Consider the following 26,191-nt stretch of genomic DNA (forward strand, 5'->3'; position numbering starts at 1 on the left):
TATCATGTAACTTTGGAATGGGAACTGGACACAACTCTGCCGCGGTGAACAGGCATCTACATTAAGAATAGATGTTCTTACTTAATATCATTGAGACTGAAATTATATTAAGATTTAAGATCTCTGTGTGACTCTCGTGTCTCATATCCCATCCCCCATTGTTCGCACAGCTTCCACCGTGGCCATCGGGTGCAACCCCACGGATGCCTTTGAGGAGATGGCTGTCTTAAAATGAGCATCCTTATCCACACGTCTAGATTTGTGGTGTTCTTTTTCTGTGATGGCAGACTTTTCTCAACACTTTATTCAAAGTACTTCAATTGAAGCATACTGAAACCTTAGTTCACTATTGAAAAACTGTATAAAAACATCAACAACAACAACATGGCATTAAGAAAAATAACAAGAGAAGACAGCCCAATTAGCAAGCCCTGAAGAGCATGTGTGTGAAGAGACAACCTGAATTAAAACTAGTTGTAAGCTTTATCTTATTATATCGAGTGTCATTCTTTGCACATTAAAGTGTGGGATCTTCAGTATCTCCGAGACCTATATCACACTTTAAATATGGGGTCAAATGTGGGTTGAACCAGCTTACAGTAAAGAGTAAAGGGTGTCAAATACAAGTCACCTGTGGGAAAGAGAAAATAATAACGTACGCTGCCGCGTGCATCATGTACATGTGATGCAACTGATGTAAAGTACAGAACGCCGGGTGTCTTTCAAGAATGAAAGAGACGTGTCTCCTTAAAAACAGCATCACTACTACAGTCTCAGCCTTCACACCATCATAGGCAAAGACGAAGAGCTACTCAAGCGGCGTTGGAAGCCATCTTCTCTCTACCACTGAACCACAGCAAAGTGAAGTGAAACAGTGAGTCGCTACAGCCCCCTCTCTCCCTCTCCGACCCGGGAACAGCGGAAGAGTGCAAAGAAGACGAGGCACAGATTCGTATGCTGACACGGGGGGGGGGGGGGGATTACGTGGGAGAATAAACAACGGGCAGGTAAAATGTAACGGTTAAAAGAGTTGACAGTTTGCAGCTGGAAGAGCTCTCCATGTGTAAAAGTTGTTTGACACAGGGGGTGGAGGGGAAAAACAGCTCACTCTCAGACTTCCATCTTCGTGGCTTACGTTTCTTTACGGTGGAGGAGTGTTACATCTGTTATTACTCGTGGGAGAGAAGTAGCGAAACCAACGAGTGTGAGAGAAGGAGGAGAAATAGAATCCCAAATGGGTTAAATAGTGTAGACGGGGAGAGGCCTTCTCCCTCTTATTACCACCTGAAGAAAAGGCCATTGCCATTAGATTGAAATTTAATTTACGAAATAGTGTTTTAATGCAGCTGTTCACCAGCAGCCCATTCCGAAATGCGCTTTCTGTCGGTGCACTTCCTGAGGGCCATTTAATTGGGCTAATGAAGAAAGCTGCTAATGGCTGGGTTTATCTCTGGCAGCGCTGGTGACATTTCATCAGGGCAGGTGATTTCCCCGGCATTGTTTAAGCTCAGTGTGTAGCATTTCATATATGGAGAGCATGGGGGGGGGGGCATTTTATTTGGACAAATTATTTAAAAAAAACTGGTGGAATCAATGTGGTCCTGAGGAAATGGATAATTCAGCTTCACACAGAAGCAGACTGAATTATTGTCTAATTATTTTTCCAGACATGCTGCTAATCACATTCGGAGAAAAAAAAAAAAAACTTTAAAAAGAAAGAAATCCGTCTTATTGCTACTCAGCAATTTGTCTTTAGATTTACAATTCAGAGAACTGCTGCAAAACACTGAAGACAGAGGACGGCATACGCAGTGGAAAAAAAATACGCATCACATTTGAATAGATGTAAACACGTACACGCACACACACACGCACACACATACGTTATGCAGATAGAAACAGTGGCGTGACATTTACCTTCATCAGTTATCAACATCTTGACATTACTACATCAAACCTGCTGTATCATAATGAGCCTCGGTCGCCATCCGACTAACGAATGATTCTGACACGCTTGTCATTCCCCCCGTCAGAGAAAGGTCAGGGGCAAAGTCACAGAGATTGGGACCCATGTTTATACATGGATGGACTATGAGATTAAACTGAACAAAGCTGACATGTTGAAATAGCAATACCACATGAAGGGCGCAAAACTGCAGCTCTGTGACAAAGTAACAGTCGAGTCAAAGAGGGGCCATGATCTCATATTCATGAGCTAAATCATACAAATGGTTGGTGACTCTGTGGCTCGGTAATTAGCTATATTGTTATACAGCAAGATGTCCAGTGTTTTCCCTGCTCACTATTCCTCTGTTAACTGTGTGGTGTATATGAAATGCAAGAAAATGGCAAAACACCCATCACAGTTTCCTTAAATCTGAGGCAATGTCTTCATATTATTTTTTTGGAACGAAACAGAATTTTTCATCACATAAGAGAAAAAAGAAAGGCAGCAAATCCTCGCCACGAAGGAACTACAAATGGGCCACGTTTGATTCCTTTTTTTGGTGTAAAAGATGTCTGTAATTATTTATTTTTTTGTCTTTTGTATTTGAGCATTTCCGTACTCTCTTCATTCATGTAGGCTGCTTTTTGACACTGTCACTTACTGTTTGGCTGCCAATGAAAATGGCTGCTGATCCCCCCCGGGATCAATAGAGTCATTAATCAATCTATCGTAATCAATTCATACGAATTGTTGCGAAAGTATTTCCTGTCCATCTGCTGATCATATCAGCTTGACTCCACCCAGGGCTGTCGGGGGGGCAGCTCTATAGAACCGGATTTAAACAGACAATTTTGGAAAGACGTTGTCAAACTGTAATTTTCATAGTGTAGGTCTACTGCAATGCTAGAAAAAAAAGATAAGGCAGGATCTCGTTGTCACACCAAGTACCTGCATGCTGCTATTATCAATTCAGAGAACTATCTCCACCATATAATTCCTCCTCCTTCAACACTTTTAATTGGATACAAACTATTTAACACAATTCCTGCTGCATTTCAGGTGGAACAACAGACGGGCATGATAATGGATTTGTTTTTTTAGTTGTTTACCATGAAACACTGAAGGATGTACGGGAGAGTATTAGGGCCAGGCATATAAAAAATGTATTAATGAGGGGTAAGATTTTATTTATTCATTCAACATTTCGACAATAAAGGCGAGACGTCGAGAATAAAGGTGAAATAGCCCTAAACGACCATGTTGTGGTACCAGTTCATCTAGCTGTCATACATCCACGTTAACTAATGTTAGCAAAGCTACGCTAGCTCTGGTAACTGCACGCCTCTCAAAATTCATTAACGGTTGTTTGCAATTGAACGTTGTCGTTCCGGGACACTTGACGTTGACGTTCATGTGCAAACACCCGTTGTCCCCGCATTGTTTCTTCCAGATTCAGCCTGTCAATAATGATATCGCAGCTTTACAACTTGGTTAGCAGCTAGCGTAGGCTTAGCAAACTGGTTAGCAAAACATCAATTTCCTGTTCTTTGGTGCTGCTGAAAAGTGCTTCCTGGTCACAATTTTCGACTTCATTCTGGATGTAGTATTTCAACTTTATTCTCGACATTCGACTTTATTGTCGACATAGTATTTCAACTTTATTGTCGACATTTTGACTTTATTGTCGACATTTTAACTTTATTCTCGACATTTTGACTTTATTCTCGAAAAAGAATTTCAACTTTATTATGAAAAAGGTATTTCAACTTCATCATGGAAAAAGTATTTCAACTTTATTCTCGACAGTTTGACTTAATTCTCGACATTTTGACTTCATTCTCGATATGGTATTTCACTGTATTCTCGACATTTCGAGGTTATTCTCGGCAAAGTACTCAACTTTATTCTCGAAAAAGTACTCAACTTTATTCTCGACATTTCAACTTTATTCTCGACAATTGGAAGTTATTCTCGAAAAAGTATTTCAACTTCATTGCATTCCTGAAATGTTAAAAAAAAATCTCCCCCCTCATTTTCTTCTGCTACTTATGACTTGCCCTCTCACTCTTCCGTAAGGATGAGTTCAAGTACAAGCCCGTAAAGCACAATATAAATGAGTCTGTTTGGTGCATTAGAAAAACAAACACGGTCCAAATCATGATGCGCACAAATTGTCAAACATAGATATGAAGTAGACTCTGTTTGTTCTGAATGCACGGTGGAGAACACACACACGAACACACACACACACACACACACACACACACACACACACACACACAGAATTCAGTTCATCGGAATAAATCCGTTTAAGTTGACTCTAAACTCCTTGTATTTGTCTGTCTGCCTTTTTGATAAATGACTAAACCGACATTTCGAGCCACTTCAGCCTTGAACCCCCCCCCCCCCTTGGCGACCGCATTCAACGCACGGTTTCCGTTTTTTGTAAACAACAATGAAGTGTGATATTTGAATTGGGAAAAAAAAAAAAAAAAGGAAAAGGAAAAGAAAATGAGACGCGCCACCACCAGGGCTGAAACCAATCAGTTCCCCGGCTGCGTCCGAACGCGTCTTTTGAATCCCGCCCCCCTCCCTCCTCCTCCTCCTCCCCCCTCCCTCCTCCTCCTCCTCTTCGCGCCCATTGGCTGCCGGCGGAGCGGCGACGATGTTTAATGCGCCACGCGCTGTCCGGAGTTCAGTCAGTGAGAGGAAGCGCTCGATGTGCTCGCGGCTGCGCGGACGTGCGGGACGTACTGAACGGCGAGCGCTCGCGTGTGCGTAATTCAAGGGAGCGGGAGAAGCCCCCGTTTGTGACAGGCGCGGTGCTGACCTCGTCCTCCACGTCCTCCTCGTCCTCCTCGTCCTCCGTCTCTGTGTCTCTGTGTGGACTTTTGACGGGGACGTTGGACAGGGACAAACAAATGCCACTCGGCGGTGTTTGGCACTGGTTGGCCTTTTTTAAACATCCACTTTGGACCTAACGCACAACGCATGTTGGATTCTTCTCCTCCTCCTCCTCCTTCTTCTTCTTCTTCTTCTCCTCCTCCTCCTCCTCCTTCGTTCCCCCTCAGCACCTCTCTCACCTCACAGAGTGTTTTTCCAAACAGTTCTCCTTCCTGGAGAGCGGTGACTCACTGCAGGCAGCAGGCGAGAGCCGTCGCATCCTAATCAGACAGCGGAGAGGACTTCAGCTCATTGACATTACAGTCATACTTTTCTGGAGCATTTCTCCCCCCATCCCATCCCATCCTCCCCCCTCCCCTCCCCTCCCCTCCCCGCGCCGCGCCGCACTGTAGCCTGCGTGTGCGTCCGGAGCTTGTGGATTTCCTTTTCTTTTTCCTCCTCCTGCACACACAGGAGGGACAGGGAGGGAGGACGGAAGGACGTCGAAGCGGCCGAGGGGATGAAACTCCCTGAACCTCACTGGAAGTGACCGTTTCGATTCGATTCCCATTCATATGCTTTTGGACTATTACGCCGGGTCGCTTCGGGTAAGTTCAAGTTCTGTTTCTTCTGGGTTTTCCTTTTGCGTAATTCAACCCATCTGCGATCCCGCCGTCCATATCTGTTGCTCCTTTGCCCCGCACCGGGGTTCTGATTTATTCCCTGTTATTTCCCCACCGATCCCCGGTGTCCGCGCGGATGCAACAGCTTCTTCCCAGCGCCGTCGGATGTCGCGCAGGCAGAGAGAGAGAGAGAGCCGGAGAGCATCAGTGGGGGGAATTACACGCCTGTGCCGGGAGGCTGGCAGCTCATTTCTTTTCTTTTTCACGAGGCTCATTCGAAATATCCGGATTATGCGGATTTGTTAATGCTCCTAAGAGGCTCATTCTATTCACACTGATTTTTTTTTATTTTATATATATATAAAAAAAGCCTCCACAATGGGCCGTCAATGAAACGCCTGCAGTGTTGCCGGGTTATTAAAGTTGCCATATTGCAGTTCCAGTCGGGCAGCATTCACATGTGTGAGTGGGCCATTATTAAGGTCCGGGTCAGGTCGTGCATTGCAGATTTGGATGTGGATTGAAAAAATGCATTCTTGTTGTTAATAATGATGCATGTGGTGAAAAAGAAGCTGCAAGGGGAATCATTATTTCCCTGTGTATCAGGGCTGCGCCCGGTGTCTTCCCAAGGTTAACTAATTGACAAGCTTCTTCCATAATTGTAGAGATGAATTACACATGAGCCCTGTGTCATTTTTGGCTCACCGGTGGATCTGATTTCTCCCCGGTAGAATGGCTCACGTAGCTTAGTTTTCATTTGGGTGACTAATCGACAGGTATACACATTTTTAACAATTTCCTTTTTTTTCTGTTTTTTCCTCTTAGGTGGTATGATTGAACACTTACAATGACTATTCTGTTTGGAGACTGGATCGCGATCACTGCTCAGATGCGTCTGGGCGCTCAGCTGAATATAAATTAGGTGTTCAGCACCACAGATTGCTCTAGGAGGCAGAGGAAGAGAGAGAGACAGAGCAAAGACAATCCACAAAGACAAATGCCAAGGTCTCACGTGATGAACAGAACTCTTTTCTTGGTCCCGGATCACGGAAATACTAAATTTGAACAAAATATCAACAGGTCAAAGGGAGCTTAAACACAGCGCACCTTACGCTATCGGAGCCTTCACAGAGTAGGGATGTATCTATCCATTTTCTTTTTCCTCCTCTTATGGGCTCAAGCCCTGACATTGAAAAACTTGAATTACTCTGTGCCGGAGGAAAAGGGTCCGGGGACAGTGATTGGGAACATTGCCAAAGATGCCAGACTCGGACTTGAACAGACTGGACAGGCGGGACAGGGTAAGAAAGCCAACTTCAGGGTGCTGGAGAACTCAGCCCCGCATCTCATCGACGTGGACCCCCAAAGCGGACTGCTGTACACAAAGCTGCGCATCGACAGAGAAACATTGTGTAAGAGAAACCCCAAGTGCCAGCTTTCCATGGAGGTGTTTGCCAATGACAAAGAGATCTGCATGATCAAAATAGATATTCAGGATATTAATGACAACTCACCCGCTTTCCCCTCCGATCAGATTGATATTGACATTTCAGAAAATGCTTTGCCAGGGACACGCTTTCCCCTGACCAGCGCACATGACCCAGATGCAGGAGAAAACGGGCTGAAAACCTATCAAATAACCCGCGATGACTACAATCTCTTTTCCCTGGAGGTAAAATCCCGTGGGGATGGGACAAAATTTCCAGAATTAGTTATCCAGCGACCATTGGACAGAGAAGTACGAAGCCATCACACCCTAATTTTGTCAGCCACCGACGGGGGCGAATATCCTAGGTCAGGTACCATGCAGATAAATGTTAAAGTCATTGATTCAAATGATAACAGCCCTGTGTTTGATCAGCCCTCATATGTTGTGGAAATTCCTGAAAATTCACCTCTTGGTAAAGTCCTTATCGATTTAAATGCCACTGATCCTGATGAGGGCAACAATGGACAAGTAGTCTATTCTTTTAGTGGCTATGCCCCGGAGAGAATCCGGGAGCTCTTCTCCATAGATTCCAGAACAGGGGTCATAAAGATTCAGGGTGAAATTGACTTCGAAGAGATCCCAGTTATAGAGATTGACGTCCAGGCAAAGGATCTAGGTCCCAATCCAATCCCAGGCCATTGTAAAGTCACTGTTAAAGTGCTTGACAGGAACGATAACTGGCCATCTATAGGCTTTGTGTCTGTGAGACAGGGAGCCATCAGCGAGGCAGCACCTCCAGGCACTGTCATTGCACTGGTCCGTGTCACAGACAAAGACTCGGGCAGGAATGGCCAGCTTCAGTGCAGAGTGCTCGGTAATGTCCCGTTTAAACTTGAGGAGAACTATGATAACTTCTACACAGTGGTGACAGACCGGCCCTTGGACAGAGAGATGCAGGATGAGTACAATGTCAGCATTGTTGCCAAAGACAATGGCCTTCCTCCTCTAAACTCTACAAAATCATTCACTGTAAAGATTCTGGATGAGAATGACAACGTCCCTCGCTTTACCAAGCCGGTTTACCTTCTTCAGATACCTGAGAACAACATCCCTGGAGAGTACCTAGGTTCAGTTCTGGCACATGACCCAGACCTTGGCCAGAATGGCACAGTGTACTACAGCATCATGAACTCCAATGTGAGCGGTGGTGATGTCAACACCTATGTTAATGTGAATGCTGCCAATGGAGCCATCTACGCTGTGAGATCTTTTAACTATGAGCAGATTAAGTATTTTGACTTCAAGGTTCTTGCTCGAGATGCAGGATCTCCACACCTGGAGAGCAACGCCACAGTGCGCATCAGTGTGCTGGATGTCAATGACAACATCCCTGTCATAGTTCTGCCTCTCCTCCAAAACGACACAGCTGAAATCCATGTGCCGCGCAATGTCGGTGTCGGCTACATCGTCACCACAGTGAGGGCAGTGGATAATGACTATGGTGAGAGTGGGAGGCTCACTTATGAGATCTCAGATGGCAATGAGGAGCGCCTCTTTGAGATCGATTCAGTGACTGGGGAGGTGCGAACAGCCCATCCATTTTGGGATGACGTGAGCCCCATTGTGGAGCTGATCATCCGAGTGTCGGACCATGGCAAGCCAACTCTCACTGCTGCCGCCAGACTCATCGTCAAGGCGTCCAACGGACGTCCTCCTGACGGACTCCCACGCACAAAGGACAATCAGAATTGGGACATGTCCCTGCCTCTCATTGTCACTCTAAGTATTGTATCCATAATGCTTCTGGCTGCCATGGTGACCATAGCAATCAAGTGCAAGCGGGAAAACAAGGAGATCCGTACCTATAATTGTCGCATTGCAGAGTACTCGCACCCTCAGCTGGGGAAAGGCAAGAAGAAGAAGATTAACAAGAACGACATCATGCTGGTGCAGAGCGAGGTGGAGGAGCGGGATGCCATGAATGTGATGAATGTGGTAAGCAGCCCTTCCTTGGCCACCTCTCCCATGTACTTTGACTACCAGACACGCCTGCCACTCAGCTCACCACGGTCAGAGGTCATGTACCTCAAGCCCACTGCCAATAACCTCAGCGTGCCCCAAGGCCACGTGGGATGCCACACCAGCTTCACAGGCCCAGTCACCAGCACTACAGACACACCTACTAACCGCATGTCCATCATACAGGTAAGAGAAATTGCAGTGTTCTCCTTCACCGTTTTCACCGTCACAACCTTCAGAAAGCTCCCATTTCCTATATCAACATTTGCTCCCCCCTCCCCCCTTTTTAATGAAAGAAAAAGAAGACAAGGACAGTCAGAGGCAGAGAAGCCCAGGAGAACTGAGAAAAAAGAGGAAGGGAGGGCTGGGCATTAGAGGGATTAAACACTCATTCTGCTGCTCTCATAGAACACAGCCAGTGACATCAACACAAATCAGTTGTGTTTGAAATATGTCACGACAGGCTTTTGAAATCATTTTTTTCATAAATCACTCAATCTCTGTCATTTAATTCCTGTGGAAGAAAGAGTTTAGCCTGTGGCTGAGTTTTAAGCAGTTCCATTTCGAACTACCCAATTATCCCACAGACATTTGCATGTTCTCTTCCAATAACTAGGTTGTCTTTGAGAATATCCTTCTCTGTATTTTATATTAAAATACATGTAGTAGTTATAGCTATAATCTCATATCATGAGAATAACATTGCAGTGACAGATGCTGTTTTTGCTTTTTCAAGCCACTTTTTTAAACATCACATCAGCCATAGTATTCTAGAATAGTTTTTAGAGGCTAATTCTAAACGATTTGAATTCCTAGAGATTAGCAGATCCTACTTATTTTCACGGCTACTTCATACCCCCTTTGCGAGAAGTGCTTGGCTGTTAAAGTCTCTATAGTGATAACTTCTCTGTGTCTTTGGCCTTAAGCTCATTAAAAGTCTGTCGTGTCAGACGAGGATTAAGGCCTGCTTAAGACGGTGGTATGTAACAGAATAATGGGCAGTTGCAGTAAACTGCAGTGAACTATTTTTCTGATGTTTACCTATTGTTAACAAATAAAATACATTTCTAATGTAATTTGATAGAAGCAATAGATGCATGGGGAAGTTTATTATTATTATTACTCTTTGCCAATTGCCCTTTACTATTTGGCATGATTTGAGGATTCTTTCACTTGAATCTGGATGGACCCCAACTATTAGTCTCTCTCGTCTTTGCTTTCCTATTTGCGCTGGATGTGATGATGACTGTGATCAGATGTGAAGTGTTCCCACCAGGGAGGAAGGCCACTGTCTGTTGTTCCCACTCTCAGTCCCAGCCCCGTTTCCATTATGAGCCAGCTGCAGAGGGCAAGGGTCACCACAGAGACCGTTAAGGCTTCCTAATCAGAGGGACAGAATAATTGCGGGTCCATTATGCAGACTGTTCCTCTGCTAATGTAGTGATGATAAATTAGACTGTGTGAGGGCTCTTGCACACCCATTTTCTGCACTTCCTTTTCTCTCCCCCTTCAGACTGTCAAAGGTAAAGCAGCAGCACATTCCTTAGTGTCTTGTTTACAGAAGGTCCCCTCGACGCATCAGGCGTACTGGGTGCTCTATTGTATTATTCAACAGAAACCTGTGTAGAGGGAGATGGCCTGGGGCATTAAGTTTCTTCAGAAGCTGAACAAAAGCATATCACTTTCCTCCCTCGTCCCTGCCTCTGCCTCCTATCTCCATTCGTGTGGACAGTAGGTAACCTGAGTCAGAGGAGAGCTGCTATGGGAAAAATGTCAGGAAACAAAGACAGAATTCCCCTTCCATCGATCCCAAGGCCTCTCAGCCCATCTGTCACTACAGTTGCCATGGGCAGAGAGGTTGAATGGGAAAAATAAATAAAGAGATGGATAATGCAGGAGAGCATATTGCCAGCTCATTCACTTTCAGAAGGGTACCTTAGTGCCGCTGTCTTCATCTGTGCCCAGTAGTGCTACTGTGGCGGCCTGCAACTCCCATTCTCTCCCCACACTGCTGCTGGCCTCTAATGATGTTTTATAGTGGTGCACTGGCAGACACACTGGGCTTGGTCTCTAGCTGGGAGAATGGAATAATATGAACATATCAGCAGAGCTCTGCCGGCCTTATCATTGTCACCGCCGTGCCAGCACCCGGCCCATTTGTAAAGAGAAGTCCTAGGATAAGGGAATTCCTAGGATAAGGAGATGGATGATACGTAATGATGCCTAATTCCGCTTAAGGCGTCGAAGGGAATTACTTAGTGTGGAATCAAGGTTAAAACCAATCTGCTGCAAAATTCCTAAATGCTCAGGAAGAAAGGATTTCAGTAATTCACTCCAAAGAGTGAGCATGCGCCCATTCTGTCTTGAATACATTTTAGGATTTTGTCTCGCATAATGTTCAGCTTCAGCAGCTGTGCCACTGTGTGTGTGGCCCACTGAGTTTATAAATCTCCCCGCCACTTTCTCGCCGCCTGCTCGAGAAGCTGCCCTCATTGTTACCAAACATTGAAAGACTCCTGTTCATTACTTTAAATGGCCCGTGAATTATCATTTTGATTTGTTTTGATAAGTTTTGAGTGTTCTAATTTGATTCACCGTCAAACTCTAATTAACAGAACAGAATCCTGTCTCGGCGAGACACCATCCATGTTAATAAGGTGCAGGTGGTTACAGAGGCACATGGGATTCTGAAAGGCTATAATAGCTGCCTTTAGGTGGCGGCATTCTGCCTTGTGTGCGGTGTCATTGAGATGCTGGTGTCAAGGAGAAAAGGGGCCCTACAGTCTCTGCTGACTTGACATTGTCACTTGATAAGGAGAATCCCACTGCTGTAAATGAAAAATGTCCGTCATAAATGCATAACAAACACTTGGAATACAGAGTATTGTTTCGGTTGTTTTGAATGACAACCAGTGAATTCACCAGGCAAGCGCTGAAACCATGATATTTTCAAATGCGCACACAGTTTCCCCGCATATGAATTTGAAAAACCTGGCAGATTTGTCTTGTTAGAATTTACATCAAACAAAGGTCTTTGAATGGTTTCTCATAAATGACTGGCAGCCTTAAAACCTATTGAAGGAATTTAAAGGATGCTGGGGGGGGGGGAAGCAGCTAAGAGGTATGACTGTGATCATTCAGCGTGTGTACAATATCGGAGATACAATTTTCACTCTTTAGATCTCTTTAGGTTGAGCATATGCATGCCAACAATGTAGCCGGAGCAGATGTTGAAAATGGATGCTTCCAGGAATGGTCTTACTCTGCATAATTTAGGGAGATTGTGGGAGTGTGTGTGTGTGTGTCTGTGTGGGTGTAACGTCATTGTGTATTCCAGGCATGTGATTTAAGCCTTTAGCTGGCAGGCTCCGTGACAGAGCCCCACTCCTTTTATGAGCGTGACAATCTTGCCATTTGTCCGAACCTTGAAACACCCTTCCTCCAACAAACACGTAGACACGCTCGTGCACGCAAAACGCCTCAGCCACGCGGATGCATATGTGACCGTGCATGGGCTGTTTTGAAGGATTCCACTGAAAAAAAAGGCTTATCAAAGCCCACGCTGAATATTGTATTGAAATTGCTCCCACACTTCAGTGACCGCTGAGGCGATGATTAGAAAAGCACTCTTTATTTCATTTCTCTCCCCTCTCCCTTCATCTTTAGATAACGTTTCTCCGGAGCATTCTTTGGAATGAGTTTGGTAAACCTGTGCGTCCTGAAGCCCGCTCGCTGACGGGATTGAGCAGGTCGGCAGCTACGCGCGCAAACAGTCATTTTTTTTTAGGAATGAGAGACGGTTCAAGAAGCCATTCGTAATTTATGTACTTTTGTCCCTCAGTTGAGATCTTCTGGGCCACTAGGCCGGATTTGTTTTATTTGAGCTTGCCAGTACATAAAAAAGCATAATCAGCCCGCCTTAGGGTATATCTTCACATTTCCTCAAATAAACCTGCTGCCACTGTACATAACACTACACGCGGAATTTCTGAATTATTAATAGGCAGTTTCATTTTTCTTCATCTCCCCCGAGCGAGTGTGATGGGTACAACTGAGAGGAAGTGAAGTCGGACCACAGAATGTTGCTCAGGGGAACGACAGTAAATTAGCTTATCTTTGTGTAAGCAAAACATGGGCATTTTGTAATTGAATGTTTCCTTTATTAGCTGCCATTACCGGCATTGTTGCCGTGGTCTTTGCAGGAGTACCTGTTTCGGCACCGACGTGTGTCGGGTTTCTTCTGAAGCTTGTCGCGGCAGTGTAACACACAGCACAAAACAGCACGCTATATTTGCAACTTCTTTCATTAATAAATCATAATGTTTAACAAATCAGTGGAAAGCGGAAGATGTCACGACGAACATCAGAGGTCTCTGAACATGAGGGAGGAGGAGGGCCACACCATAGGGTAAGTGGGAAACCGAGGCAGCGTAGGGAAAAGTAAAAATTACTGTACTAATCTCTCAAATAGCCTTTTCTTCTCCACTCTCATTGCCTTAGTTGCAATGAAATGTTCAAGATTTGAGAAAGACTGAGGAAATCTGCTGCGGTAGTAACACACCAACATCTTCAAACCGTCTCAGGCTGAAAACAGTTTTCTCCTGATTCATTGTCCGTGACACAGTCTTCAAAGATTTTGCGCAGTTAATAGTTCGTGTGCAAACACACGGCGTATTAGCCAGATAAAATAGTTTTCGATTGGAGGCAGCTGTGGAAGTCAATGTTTTATTTATTGGAAATTCTGAAGAAAATCCCTCTGTCACCCTGCTAAATAATTGAATATAAATGCGGGGCCCCTGACCATGTCCACGAGTAGAGACAACCCCCCCTGTAATTTACAACAACTCCATTAGAGTCCAAGTTAGAAACAGACGTAGATAATCGTACATAGATGGATAATAGCGAGACTGAAGCCAATAATGTATGTATGCTCTTGTCTTCCTGGTCAGCCACCGGAAATTCTTCCACCCAACTGTTGTGCATTCATGCGGACACGGCCCTTAACTGTGCAGCGCCGAACAAAGGAATTTTGTTTTTTCCGCCAGTTTGGAGAAAAGAGGCAGGATATGAGAACACAAGTTAACCTCTGTGATGGCCAGATTGGCCGGACACATTAAACCAATTTGCCTGGTTGAATAGGAAGCAGACTATTGGAGATGACAGGGGCACGATAAAAATGACTGTGGATTGTTCAGTCTTGACGTGTGTGTGTGTGCGTGTGCGTGTGTCTGTGTTAGAAAGAGAGAGAGAGAGACAGATAGAAGGGAAGTAGACTGTCAGGTCTCCTCTGCCTAATTTTCCGACACCAAAGTATCTTGTCATTTTCTCATGTCATTCCGATGAGTAGCAAGTGCCGTTGTTTAGCTTCCGTAGACAGACGGGCATTTTTTAAGTGGTTTCAGATCAATTCCTATCAGACCTAGTCATTAACTTTTCAATGTTATTTTAATACGGCACGACGGCAATCCTGTCGTTTGCTGTTGTTGTTGCCGTCAGTGTTTTGTCGTTTCTGTTTTCTTGTGCGAGGGTGCGTCATGCTTCCCTGACCTTGTTGATGCTGCGAGGTTGCACATCTTTGCAAAGACACAGATGGATCTGAATATGCTCAAACTGACAATGTAATTCGTTCCCGTTTCAATATCAACCAATACACGCTGTTTCACACAGGAAGAGGAGATTGTGACAAAAAAATATATATCCGTGCATGCCCCCCAGTGGATTCTGAAGCCGACGGTATTGCGTTCCGAAAACCCTTGGCACAGGGAGCCAACCTAACATCAGCAGAGGTCACGAAAACAAGATAACAAAACATAACCTTCACAATGGAGGAATCCAAGAATCAGCTGCCATGTGTCAGCGTGAGCGCGTACGTGCACAGGCACACGAGCACCTGTGCTGCCTCCGACTGTGCGCCGAAGCACCAGCCTCGCTGGTTCCCCTTCAGATTGCACCGGGCCTCCCTGAAGGGGCCGTCTGCCCCCCCGAGGGCTCTTAGAGCCCTCCTGGGGTCTTTGGACTAAACGCTCTGAGCAGCGGGGCGCTGGAGCCGCGGCGATGGACGGGGTATAGATAGGAGTGACCTCACAGTGTTGTGCACCGAGACGCGCCGCGACAGGCGGCGACGCGGGCTTCGCCGGCGCATTCTATTGAACCGCCCGCAGCTGGGTCCCCCGCGCTGTAAATCAAACGCTTTCAAAGTCAAACAAAGTGGGAAGTCGCGCCGCTGTGCCTTGGCACCGGTCCAACCCGAGGGAGCTTTTCATTTCTGCCACATCTTCCTTCACCGTGCCCCCCAGGCATGTGCCGTGGTAACAACACGCGGGCCTCAAAGAGTGAGTTATGTGAAGCCGCTCTCACCTTCTATCTCATTAGTATAAGAGAAATGATTTATCCCTCGCTCCCCGAACTTTTCTCTCTCTCCCTCTCTCTCTCTCTCTCTCTCTCTCTCTCCGTGTCCTTGCCTTGCTACGGTTCAGCACTTCTTCACCTTCGTCAGTGATGTGATTAATCGATCGGAGGGGACATACCCCCGTATGCCATCGCGTCGGCTCTAAGTCCACCTAACTGCATGTCCAAACAAGCTGCTTTTAAAAGGGGGATTCTCGTCCCTTCCTCTTCCGGCCCACTGGAGAATATTGCGGTCGCCCGGTCTGGAAAGGGACAATTTGCTCTCTCAATTTGAGGAGTGTTTTTCAGCACAGTGTGAAAAATCCTGCCGGGGATGTTTGTGTGTTTGCAGTAATGCGTGTGTCTGAGGAAAAAGCCCACTGCTCCACCGGGAGAGGTCCCGCCGTCTCCTCCGTTCCCCCGTTTGTACTGTATCTGTAGCACAGTTTGAAATCTGACTCCCTTGTCTAAAGCCCTGTGTGTGTCTGAGGGGAATTGACAGCCACTGTGTTTTGCAGCGGCTCTCGTGTGTTTGTGGCAACAGAGGCGGATGAGTCTGCACTCTCCGATGCTGTTGCCTAAACAAAAGGGCTCGCTAAGTGGCGGGCACGCAAGATTTGTCGTCAAACGGCTGACTGTGTCTGTTGTTTGCGTTGGGGGCGATCCCCCGAGCGCCGGTGGCATATTGAAAACGCTATATTTGGGCCGCCCTCATCATTTCTCTATTTGGCGATGCAGATGTACTCAATTGGTCGCTCGCCGGCTTCATGTTATTCTCGGGGAGAAATCTTATTGGGGCCCTTTAACATTCAGATCAATCGCTTGGTTTGCTTAGTTTCGATTTTTGCTCCGTTTGATAGTGAAATATTGTATTTCATTATCTATCACTCTGAGCATTGCTTAGTGTAAAAAGAAAAAAAAGACGAAAGAAAAATGAAGCGCAGTATTCGCTCTCTCTCTCTCTACCTCACGTCCCCCAACTGGACCGTCTTCGTTTCTTTTGGATTCCCCCTCTCTTTTCCCTCTGCTCTTGTCATCTCAGATAAGCGTTGCAATTGCTCATGCTACAGACGGCCCGAGCCAAATTCATAATGATGAGATTATCTTGTCAACAGTACAGAGTGTATACGTCTGCCGTATTGATCCGTGCACAGTTTTAATAAATGAAGTACCGCGATGGAAGCCCCGGCTCGGTGATAACTCCGCACAGATCTGGCTATTTATACACTCTCAACACTGCAGAGATGATGAATGCAACTTGTGTATGCTGCCCTTCTCCTCTCTTATCCCTTCCCCTGCTGTCTCCTCCTCTCCTCTCATCTCCTCTCATCTCCTCTCCTCTCTCCATATTTCCAGATTGATAGGGGGTAACACGGCCCCTCTCCCCACACACGCTGTCGGAAGCGCGTCCTCTTTCAGGTCACGTCGACATGCTGAGTCGTTGTAGAGACATGGGTGCTGCTGTGGGAGGAACCAATCAGATAGACTACAGGGGAGACCGGGGGGGAGACGAGGACGGGAAGCGGGCAGCGGGCGAAGCACATTACAAGCACCAGAGCCCGGAACTGTCTCTGTGTGTGTGTGTGTGTGTGTGTGTGTGTGTGTGTGTGTGTGTGTGTGTGTGTGTGTGTGTGTGTGTGTGTGTGTGTGTGTGTGTGTGTGTGTGTGTGTGTGTGTGTGTGTGTGTGTGTGTGTGTGTGTGTGTGTGCGTCATTAACTGACTGCGGTTTGAAAGGGAGTTTATCTATGCATTTGAAGAGAAGGTCAGCGGGGTTTAGCGCTTGAGATTATGTGTGATTGTTTCTTCCGTGGGCCAGCTGATTAATGCGAAGGCTGGCCTGACAGATTCTTAATGCACCGTAGACACACTTAAAAGAGTCTGAGAGGAACTGGCGTCCAACGCTTTGACAACTGAGCATTATCCCGAAGCCTTTTTTCTTTCTGCGCGGACAGTATCCTTCCTGTCTTCCATTCCGCCTATTCCCGTTGCCTCCTTCGGTTCAGATACCTCATCGCCCCTCACCCGATACACATACAGTAGATAGGTCACCTTGAAGGGAAACTATACATAGTCCATCTGCTCTGTGTTTGCCTTTGTGTGTGTGTGTGTGTGTGTGTGTGTGTGTGTGTGTGTGTGTGTGTGTGTGTGTGTGTGTGTGTGTGTGTGTGTGTGTGTGTGTGTGTGTGTGTGTGTGTTTGTAGAGTGACAGCGAGGGAGAACCCAGGTGCGTGTGTGTGCACTTGTGCATGTATTGATATTAGATATATGTGCGTGTGTGGGTACGTGTGTGTTTTTATATATCTCCGCCCGGCCTTGGCTCGGGGCTTTGGGGAAATATCTCAAATCTTTTCATCTGCGGAACAGCTCTTCCTACATCTATTCAAACAGAATAATTTTGTTCTTTAATGTTTTTTGTTGACAGGCTCTCTGAGCGTCTGTCTTTTTAACACGCACACTAGGCAACATTATGTGCTCGGTTCGTTTTTCGGCGATCAGTCACGAAACGCGTGTTTTCTCTAGTCAAAATCGATACTTGAACTGGATATGAGGGTTTCATGATAACATTTTGAAAGCACAGTAAACATCTGTGCCTTTTCGTCATCTGAAAACGAGTTGACTGCATTGCATTTAATATAGTGACGGCTTCAAAGACGTACGTGACATGCTGGGTTGGTAAATGATGATGAATCGCATTGAGATATCGCCCCACACTCGTAGTTTATTTTATGAATGAGTTTTTTGCATCGCAGTTTATTTTTGTCGCTTTGTTTCCATTCTGAGGTCATTTCCTTCCCATTTGGACAAATCCCATCAATCGGAAGAATGAAAGCATCGTAGCTTTCTCACGGAGGAGAATGTTCTTTCTGTAAACTTAATTTGGGAAGTGCGCTTATTTGCTTTCTGGCTGAAATTGTAAGATGAGAAGATTGATGCCACTCTCCATTAATCTGGACAGCGTCTGGAAACCGCTGCGTCTCAAAGTAACACAATGGAAAACAAAATCAGCACCTTGTGCCTATTTTAACATGTTAAATAACGGCATGATTTGGTTGAATGGCGAGTTTTGTGTCCAAACATTCCTGGCTAAGGAGCAGGGAGGGTCATGTTTAGTGTGCAGACCCAAGAGTGGTAACGTGTGAGGGTTGGCGATCAGAGCGAAATCCTGGTACAATCTTCTTAACACATAATCATGATCCGCTATCTGATCTTTTGATCTTTCTTCCCCATTTAAAAAAATGCGCAAATCCACACTTGACCAAGTATTTGCAGCATTAAAAAAACACAATATTGTTTTATACTTTTAAGTCTTTATATCCCATGATGTCCATAGCTTTGAATTGCACCGTATCATTTTTTCCAGATAGCACGTGACTGAGACGAGTGGGGTCGCGTGAGTGAAGCGCTCTCAGCATGTTCCTCTGGATGTTTCTCTTTGAGGTGGTTGAATATGTTTGCTGTATTACCTCCAAAGGAATACAAGCATGTCTGACTGTGCACAGCTGAATGGGACTGTCGCGGTTATTACGTCATCCACTTGTCGTACCATACATGAAAATGAACTTGACCATTTCTATTGACCTCGATAATGGCCTTTGTGTGATTTGACCGGTAGGCACGCCGATCCAATCCGGTCGTCTCCCCTGTGTCGCAGGCGTCTGACAAAGAGTAGTTATCATGACGGGCCTACAGCTGAACCACTGCCACGCCCCTGACGTCAGGCCCTTCATGGTCGCAGCTCCTCATGCTCCGTGTTGCTGGCTCACATTGAATTGATTGCCAATTATGTCACGACCCTACGCGAGAGATGTGATGTAATTTGATCAACCAGCAGTTTTTTCTGTTGGTTCGCGATGTCCACGGTACTCGTGTTGACCGTGAACAAATGGAACAGTGGTAAATAGTCAAAAACTCTATAGGCTTAAGTTAAAAAAGGTACTGTAGATCCGTGGACGTCTTCAGGCCCGATCACAATATGAAACCTTCACCTCACGCGTAGAGTCGGACTGACCCGTTACCTCTGTGAAGGCTTCATCTTTTTTGGGCTGAGTCGGCTCTGGAATAATGAGGGTGAAGCAAGGTCAGTGCTGACTCGGGACTTCGCTTAACAGCAAACCTGTTGTAACTATTGATGAGCAAGTACCGAACGATCAGGGGCGTTCACACCAGGATCACAGTCTTTCCATTTTTTTTCTCCAACGTTTCAAAGGCATATAAATAATTTCACATCAAGTTAAGTCCTCTCTCCTTGCTCCACTTCCACTTTCCCCCCCCCGAAGTTGACATGTTCTCCTCAATCAATAATCAGACTAATCCCGGCCGTACGCGTGCCCGTACGAGCCTTTGCAAAGCGTCTCGCACAGAGACGGAAAAACAACCCTGCTATTTTTGGGAGAGCTGGCAAAGTGCTGTGTTCGGGGGTTTTGTGTGTTGAAATAAATACATATGCCAAAAGCTACATTTACCATTCACTCCTGGGGCTAGACTGCCACAGATGTGGATTGTGTTGATAGCAGAACAAACCCTCCTCTTCGGAGACGTGAAAACTGGGACCGAATTGGCTGCCGGATTTTTTTTGCTTGTCAGTGTACGTGAATGTGTAAAAGTAGTCCTGATTGAAAAAACTGCAGACAGTACAAAAGCAGGTGGCAAATTTTCAAAATATGATTATAGCAAGGTCAGTAATTCTTGGGAACGGGTCGAATGACGAGCGCTACTTGACCTTTTCATCTTTTGGGAACATAGAGACTGAGTCACAACCTGGTCCGGTCCGACCGTATTTCTCACGTACGCTGTGATTTTGATAAATTTTTTGTTTATTTATTTTATGTCTAGTTCCTGTTTAATTATCTTTTCATCATGGTGAGGTGTCTGCCAACGCCCGAATGAATGTCTCATTGTATTTCACTGCACACAGATGCGACTACACCTCATAATGATGCCCCCGGGATTAACTCTCAGGATATCAGACAGTCGCCAGTTCATTCATGTATGTTTCGTGTTTCAATGAATTGACATGCGTTCTGGGTAACACTGTGTTCCACCAGTAAAACTATGTGGGAGGCGTTTGTCCTTTTTTTGGAGTGAAAGACGTGAAAGGCAGTTTATTGGATTCAAGTGACAAACTAGTTCACAAGTGTATCACTACACACACACACACACACACACACACACACACACACACACACACACACACACACACACACACACACACACACACACACACACACACACACACACACACACACACAGTCCCTGCTTACATAGGATTATGGACGACTTTTCACTGAATTCCAAAACCTACAGGGTCAGCCGTTTGAATTCACTTCGTTTTCATTTTGTTTGAGCACGTTTCGTGGGAGCTGTGCCAATGCCACCCTTATGAAAACTAGAATTAATTCTGCTGTTGGAATCCCTCTGGCATGTTTTATTAGGGAGCTTCACATTCAGCATGCCTTAATGCAAACGGTAGGGCAACTGGTGAACAATAACATATTGTGAGAGCTCATTACTGCACATTGCACTGCTGAATCTGAAAAATCATATATATACATACAGTATATAATTCATATATAAAGGAAACAATCTAATTAGCCCTAACAAAAAGGTAGCTCATGAGGCTAAATGAGAATAAAACTTGAAACAAACTGGATGTCTCACATTTAGTCAACCAATATTGCTTTTTACTTGGTTTGGGGGATTGTTGCATTTAACCATTTCTCCATTTACATTAAAATGAACTAAAGAAAAACAAATGTCGGGGTATCATGACTGACTGCACACTTTTAATTCCCCTTCATTTGATTCATAAACTGATTGAGTCACATTTGTTTAATTTACTTCCAGTTTGCTGTAGTAGGGTGCCTCAGCCACGCGTGTCCAATGTGTCGAGCTCTTTGTAATCTTTTTCCCAAGAGGATGTTGGTCGACATCATAACAGTTCATGGGTGATGTTGTTTTTTTTTGGTTAGATAAGGATGATTAATGGAACAATAGCTTAATCATCCCATTAATTATTAAATGACATTGGTAGAAGTAAAGAAAAAAGATTATTATATAGTTTGTGTAATTTGGGCTAAACCGATTATTCTCTATCACTTTATGCTTATTACGATGAGCCGTCTGAGCCATTTTGTTTATGCAGGATTTAGTTTAGCCCATCATTTGATTTTCACGCATCATAAAAGAGGATAGACTGTAAGACCTCCAGTACCTGAGTGTGTGTGGGTGTGTGCGTGAATGTGTGGGTGTGTGCAAGTGAGAACTTGAAAAACATGTTCAATGATGCGCACTCTCTCAGGAGGTTTGCGTTTTTTAAAAATTATTTTCTACGTGAGTTGATTCTCAAGGCGATAATGACGGGCGTAAGAAGAGGGTTTAACACCACTTTGTTGACCATCTCTCCGACTCGGGCGCGGCTTCTCCCTCGGAGTTTCCTTTTCATGCTCTCTTAAAGTAAATTAGTGTCCAAGATTAAAAATTACCAACATTATTACACACGGTGGATGTGCTCTACAAAAGCAGTTCTTGGAATACTGAAGAGGAAAAAAAGCAGTGTTCCCCCCCTTGCACATGAGGCCACTGCCACAGGTAATGTGACCAAAGTACCCATTTGTAGACAGAAGAGAAAATTATAACTATGCCCGCTTGAGCATCAAAAGGAATAATAAAACAAAGTTACCGCACATGTTGAAGGGAATCGGCTTTGAAGTTGCGTGATGTCTCGTTGGTTTTCACAAAGAGACACAAGTGCGAGCACCTCCGCCCTGCGCGGCCTTCTTTTCTCCCTTCCCATTGGCCTCCTAATGGCCATCGCTAATGACGCTGTATGGTCAACCAAAATAATAGGCAATCAATGTGAGTGATGTGCATATTAATTATGAATATTGTGTCTTTGCTGGTGAGCGGTGAATATGCGAGGGAGAGGTCATGTTGATTATACAACGGCATATAAAAAGCCTCCAAAGTGCTACTTAGCCCTATTTAATGACAGAAGAAAAAAAGCCTTATCCCCCCCACCAAAATGAATATGAACACCAAAAAATACAGCTGGAACGCAGTCATGTTATGAATTCTGCCAGGAACCGTGATTAACTGTATGAAACTATTGCGTTGGACTTCAGCCGCCTGACTCACCAGCTCCGCGATGCACCAACAGTTTTTACAAAAAGCACTATAGTGGCTGCAGGAAGAGGAGAGATGTGGGCGACGACTTCATTCGGCATGGGTCGTGTTCGATTTGTGGCGCTGAACTGAGTCGAGTTTAGTACAGTGAGATTGGGAAGAGGAGAAAGAGCGTCAGTGAGAAAGATACTTTAAATGACTGATCACTAGGGGCGGGGACAAATAATCGATATTTAACCTGATACAGTCTCTAGGGCTTTGCTGGGGTGTTTCCTCCCTTTTCCTGCAGACATTTCTGAAATACTCCTTGGCTGTACACGGGGGGGAAAAAAACAACCTAAATTACTGCACATGCATCAAATCTGTTTAGGGTTTACACTCCCTTATATCAAACACACTCGGCGCTTTAAACATAAGTCACATGGAGTGTCGACTTGTGAATGTGACTTATGCCAGCCCGGGACAAACGGTGCGGTTTTTGAATAAAATCAACACAGTTTATGCAGGTGACTCCCTGCAACAAATCATTTCTGCACAAAAGCCCGCTGCTGCAAGGGCGTATTTGTTGTGGTCTGAAAAGTGGAAGAGCACGAGAAGTCAAGTCAATACCGCAACTGGACTCGATACCTCACAGACATCGCGAGAGGAGATGATGCGTCCCGCGTGTCAACATATCATTCAGACGATGAAGGTTGTAACCCTGCACGACAATACGCGTTTTGTTGGCTTCAGGGTCGGGTGTTCGTGCGGTATGAATTTCTTTAAATTTGTTTTGAAAAGCAGTGCACTGGCTTGCAGGCCACAAATGCAGCTGTCAAATTGTAAGAAGAAGGAGGAAAAAAAAGAAAAAAGGATGGACTGTAACGTCTCCCACTGCAACGAGCAGAACTAAAGGAGTGCAGCAAGAAGCTGTGCGGTTCGGATGAATAATCCATCAGACTACAGTAGGTGCGAACGCTCGCTCGCTGGATATTCTCCGTACTGCAAAAAAATAAAGCTCTTTTTTTGTCTGACCGCATAGTATAACCCTGCATTACTATTTTAGATAGATTACCGCGTGTCCCAAAAGGAACGCCACGCCAGCGTGAAATATACAAACCTATCTTCAAACGTGTGAGCCCACTTTAAAAAGGCTCCTCCGTGATTAAGTACTGCCCAGAATCATTAGCGCGCCTGTCCATCGGGGCGGTTAAGACCTCCGTGTGGTTACAATATGTCTGCTCTCCATTAACCGGCATGCGCAGCACTTTCTTGCTTGTCTAAATTTCATTTGCAGCAGACCTCCCCTAAATGATTTGGAAGATAGCGGACGGTATTCGGGAGGCAGTAGACTGTGATGGCTTTGAGTTCACTTAAGACCCATTGATTGATTGGTGCGTTATCTCCAGGAAGACGTATAGGTCCAGCTAATTAGATTTGATCACTTACAATTGCTCCTTAGCCACTAAGTAATCAATGAAGTCTAATTATTTACTCGGTTTCTGCGCCACTTTTCCCTTACTTTCTCCAACGTCCTCTCACTTTGCCATTTCGCTCTCCATTCTCTCTATATTTGAAACTCTTAATTCCTGATTTTGCCGCATCCCCCGTCACAGCCGTGTTTTTCTTTTCCTCTAACCTCAATTCCTCTACCTATTTGGCTGCTCCTGAGCTTCTTTGACAGTTTTCCAGGAGGAGCGAGCTATAGAGTTCCCTTGGTGGTAACATCACACACTGCACATACACATATAAACACACACACACACAACAGAGACATAGTTTTTAAAATTAAAAAAAACTGCAGTCCCGATCTGCGCGGCTTCCTCGCGAGGTTACGGTGGATTTGGAACCGCCGGCACCTTCTAACACGATGGAACACGTGCACTCCCGTGCACACACACACACACACACACACACACACACAGTGAGTGCTGTGTGTGTTTTTGGGAAGACAGTAAAGGACAAATGCATGTATCATACCTAGCAGGGGCAGGTAGAGGCAGGGTGTGTACTCCCGTTCCTGTGAGTAAAAGAGAGCTGTCCAATGATGTGTGAAAGAGAAGCTGCAATTTGTCCTTGTTCACCACCCCGATCTAAGATATCAAACACACCTGCACACACACACACACACACACACACAGTCAAATAAGCACAAACACATCCCCATAAAAATGAACAGTGCCCCAAAATGCACCAACAAGACCTGAGAGTAGACTAGCACTCCAACATGCTCGTCCCATTTGTCTCAATCGGCCTGCTGTCTGCTCGGTCAGTCTTAGGGCCTCAATGGGAATACAGAATAGAGTGCAGCTTTTTACACTTACTCAGCCTCACTGTACTCCGTGTCTCTCTGACCTTTGTGGCCTTGCTTGCGTGGACTTGATCCTTCAATACAGTGGGAGAACGCGCGCTTGCGCTTCTCGTCCGCTACCGCCGAACGAGCGAGCGAGCCTCCGGTGAAAAATCTATGCAGCGTGCACCGGATTCATCTCGTGTTCAATGGGTCCGGTGCTCCCTCTGCAACTTGAAGGTCAAAGACTCGTATTTTAGGTCAGCAAGCGAGTCATATTTTGAAACCGCAAAAGGCCAAATACACAGATGCTGCAGTTTGGGTCTGTTCAGTTGGCTTTGGTTCAGTTCAGTGAAGTTCAGCTCAGTTCAAAAAGCTCCACGAGAGAAAAAGTTAGAAGGCAAGTCTGCAGCATGGAAAAACTCAAAGAATATCTCTCTACAGTGTCTAATAATAATTTTGATGAAACTACCAGACATCTAGCCAGTATTTATCACCCCGCCGAATTATCCTGTATTCATTGCGGGCTCTGACTGTCTAAGTACAAAGCAGCTCAGACTGGCCATCATCGATCCATTAATTGGAAAGTGGCCCATTGTAGTGAAAGGGCTGGGCAGCACAGACAGACAGGAAGAGATGGAGGCTTAAGATCAGCCCGGACTCTAATTGGCAGGAAAAAGGTTTCTATGAAGTGGCATAATGTGTTTTTTATTGGCTTGTGGGAGGGGCAGGTGGTGGAGGGAGGTAGAACACATGCTAATTCAAGTGTGACATGCTTTTTGGTGAGAAAGAACGACGACTTTGTGGCATCCAGTGGTTTATTACATCCAGTGGTTTATTACTTACAGTAAAGCACATGTGGACGATCGCCATTTTGAATTTATTCAGTCAATGGTAAACACTAAAGTGTGCGAAACAAAAGATGAAATGTACTGTGCGCGTGTGTGTGCACAGCTATGACAATCTAGAAACATAATTTTTCCTGTAATGCCCTTTCATCCGGATCGGATTTAGTGCAAACAGAGCGGAGTTGATTGAAAGACAAGTCCAAGGATGAGTAAACGGTTATAAAAGTACCAAAGGGGTACATAAATATAAAGACTTCCATCTCTCATTTGTATTCTTTTTTCTTTCTTTTGTCTTTTTTTGAACCTCAGGCTGTTATCATTTCAATGCCGAAACGGCTTTCAAACGTCCATTCTTCCCGTACTCTGTGGTCAGATGCCAGCCTTTGATATACAGTAGTCCGTGGGTGTGTTTTTCTTTTGACCGTGGTGAAGGCTGAAGTGCAATAGAATGTTTAGGTGGAGATAAAGGTGCTGGCAAAATCGCCGAACGTCAACGGTGGCCCGTCTGACCTTCACACAGCCTTTTTCTTTTTTTTCTTACCCACACCGAGCCACCGCGGAGCACGGATGACATTGAAATACTGTATCGACTGCGCGTCAAGCTGTGCATATGAAAAACCCCAGCACACGGACGCATCACTCAGCCAACCTGACATTTTACT

The 26,191-nt window shown here is 45.3% G+C and overlaps 1 protein-coding gene across 4 annotated transcripts in view; it reads left to right on the forward strand.

The window, feature by feature from the left end:
• Window positions 1-4,621: 4,621 nt before the first annotated feature.
• pcdh17 (protocadherin 17) overlaps window positions 4,622-26,191 on the forward strand; it is a 56,107-nt gene continuing 34,537 nt past the window's right edge. For 2 of the 4 annotated variants that reach the window (XM_035628193.2, XM_035628194.2), the window contains exons 1-2: window positions 4,623-5,439; window positions 6,280-9,088. In XM_035628193.2, coding sequence (XP_035484086.1) covers window positions 6,593-9,088 — 2,496 coding nt within the window. In that variant the 5' untranslated portion in view covers window positions 4,623-5,439; window positions 6,280-6,592. Of the gene's footprint in view, window positions 5,440-6,279; window positions 9,089-26,191 lie in introns of all 4 variants that reach the window. The other 2 variants (XM_035628196.2, XM_035628195.2) reach the window with 2 other exon arrangements.

This window comes from Scophthalmus maximus, chromosome 4 (assembly GCF_022379125.1).
Source record: "Scophthalmus maximus strain ysfricsl-2021 chromosome 4, ASM2237912v1, whole genome shotgun sequence".
NCBI classification, from domain to species: domain Eukaryota; kingdom Metazoa; phylum Chordata; class Actinopteri; order Pleuronectiformes; family Scophthalmidae; genus Scophthalmus; species Scophthalmus maximus.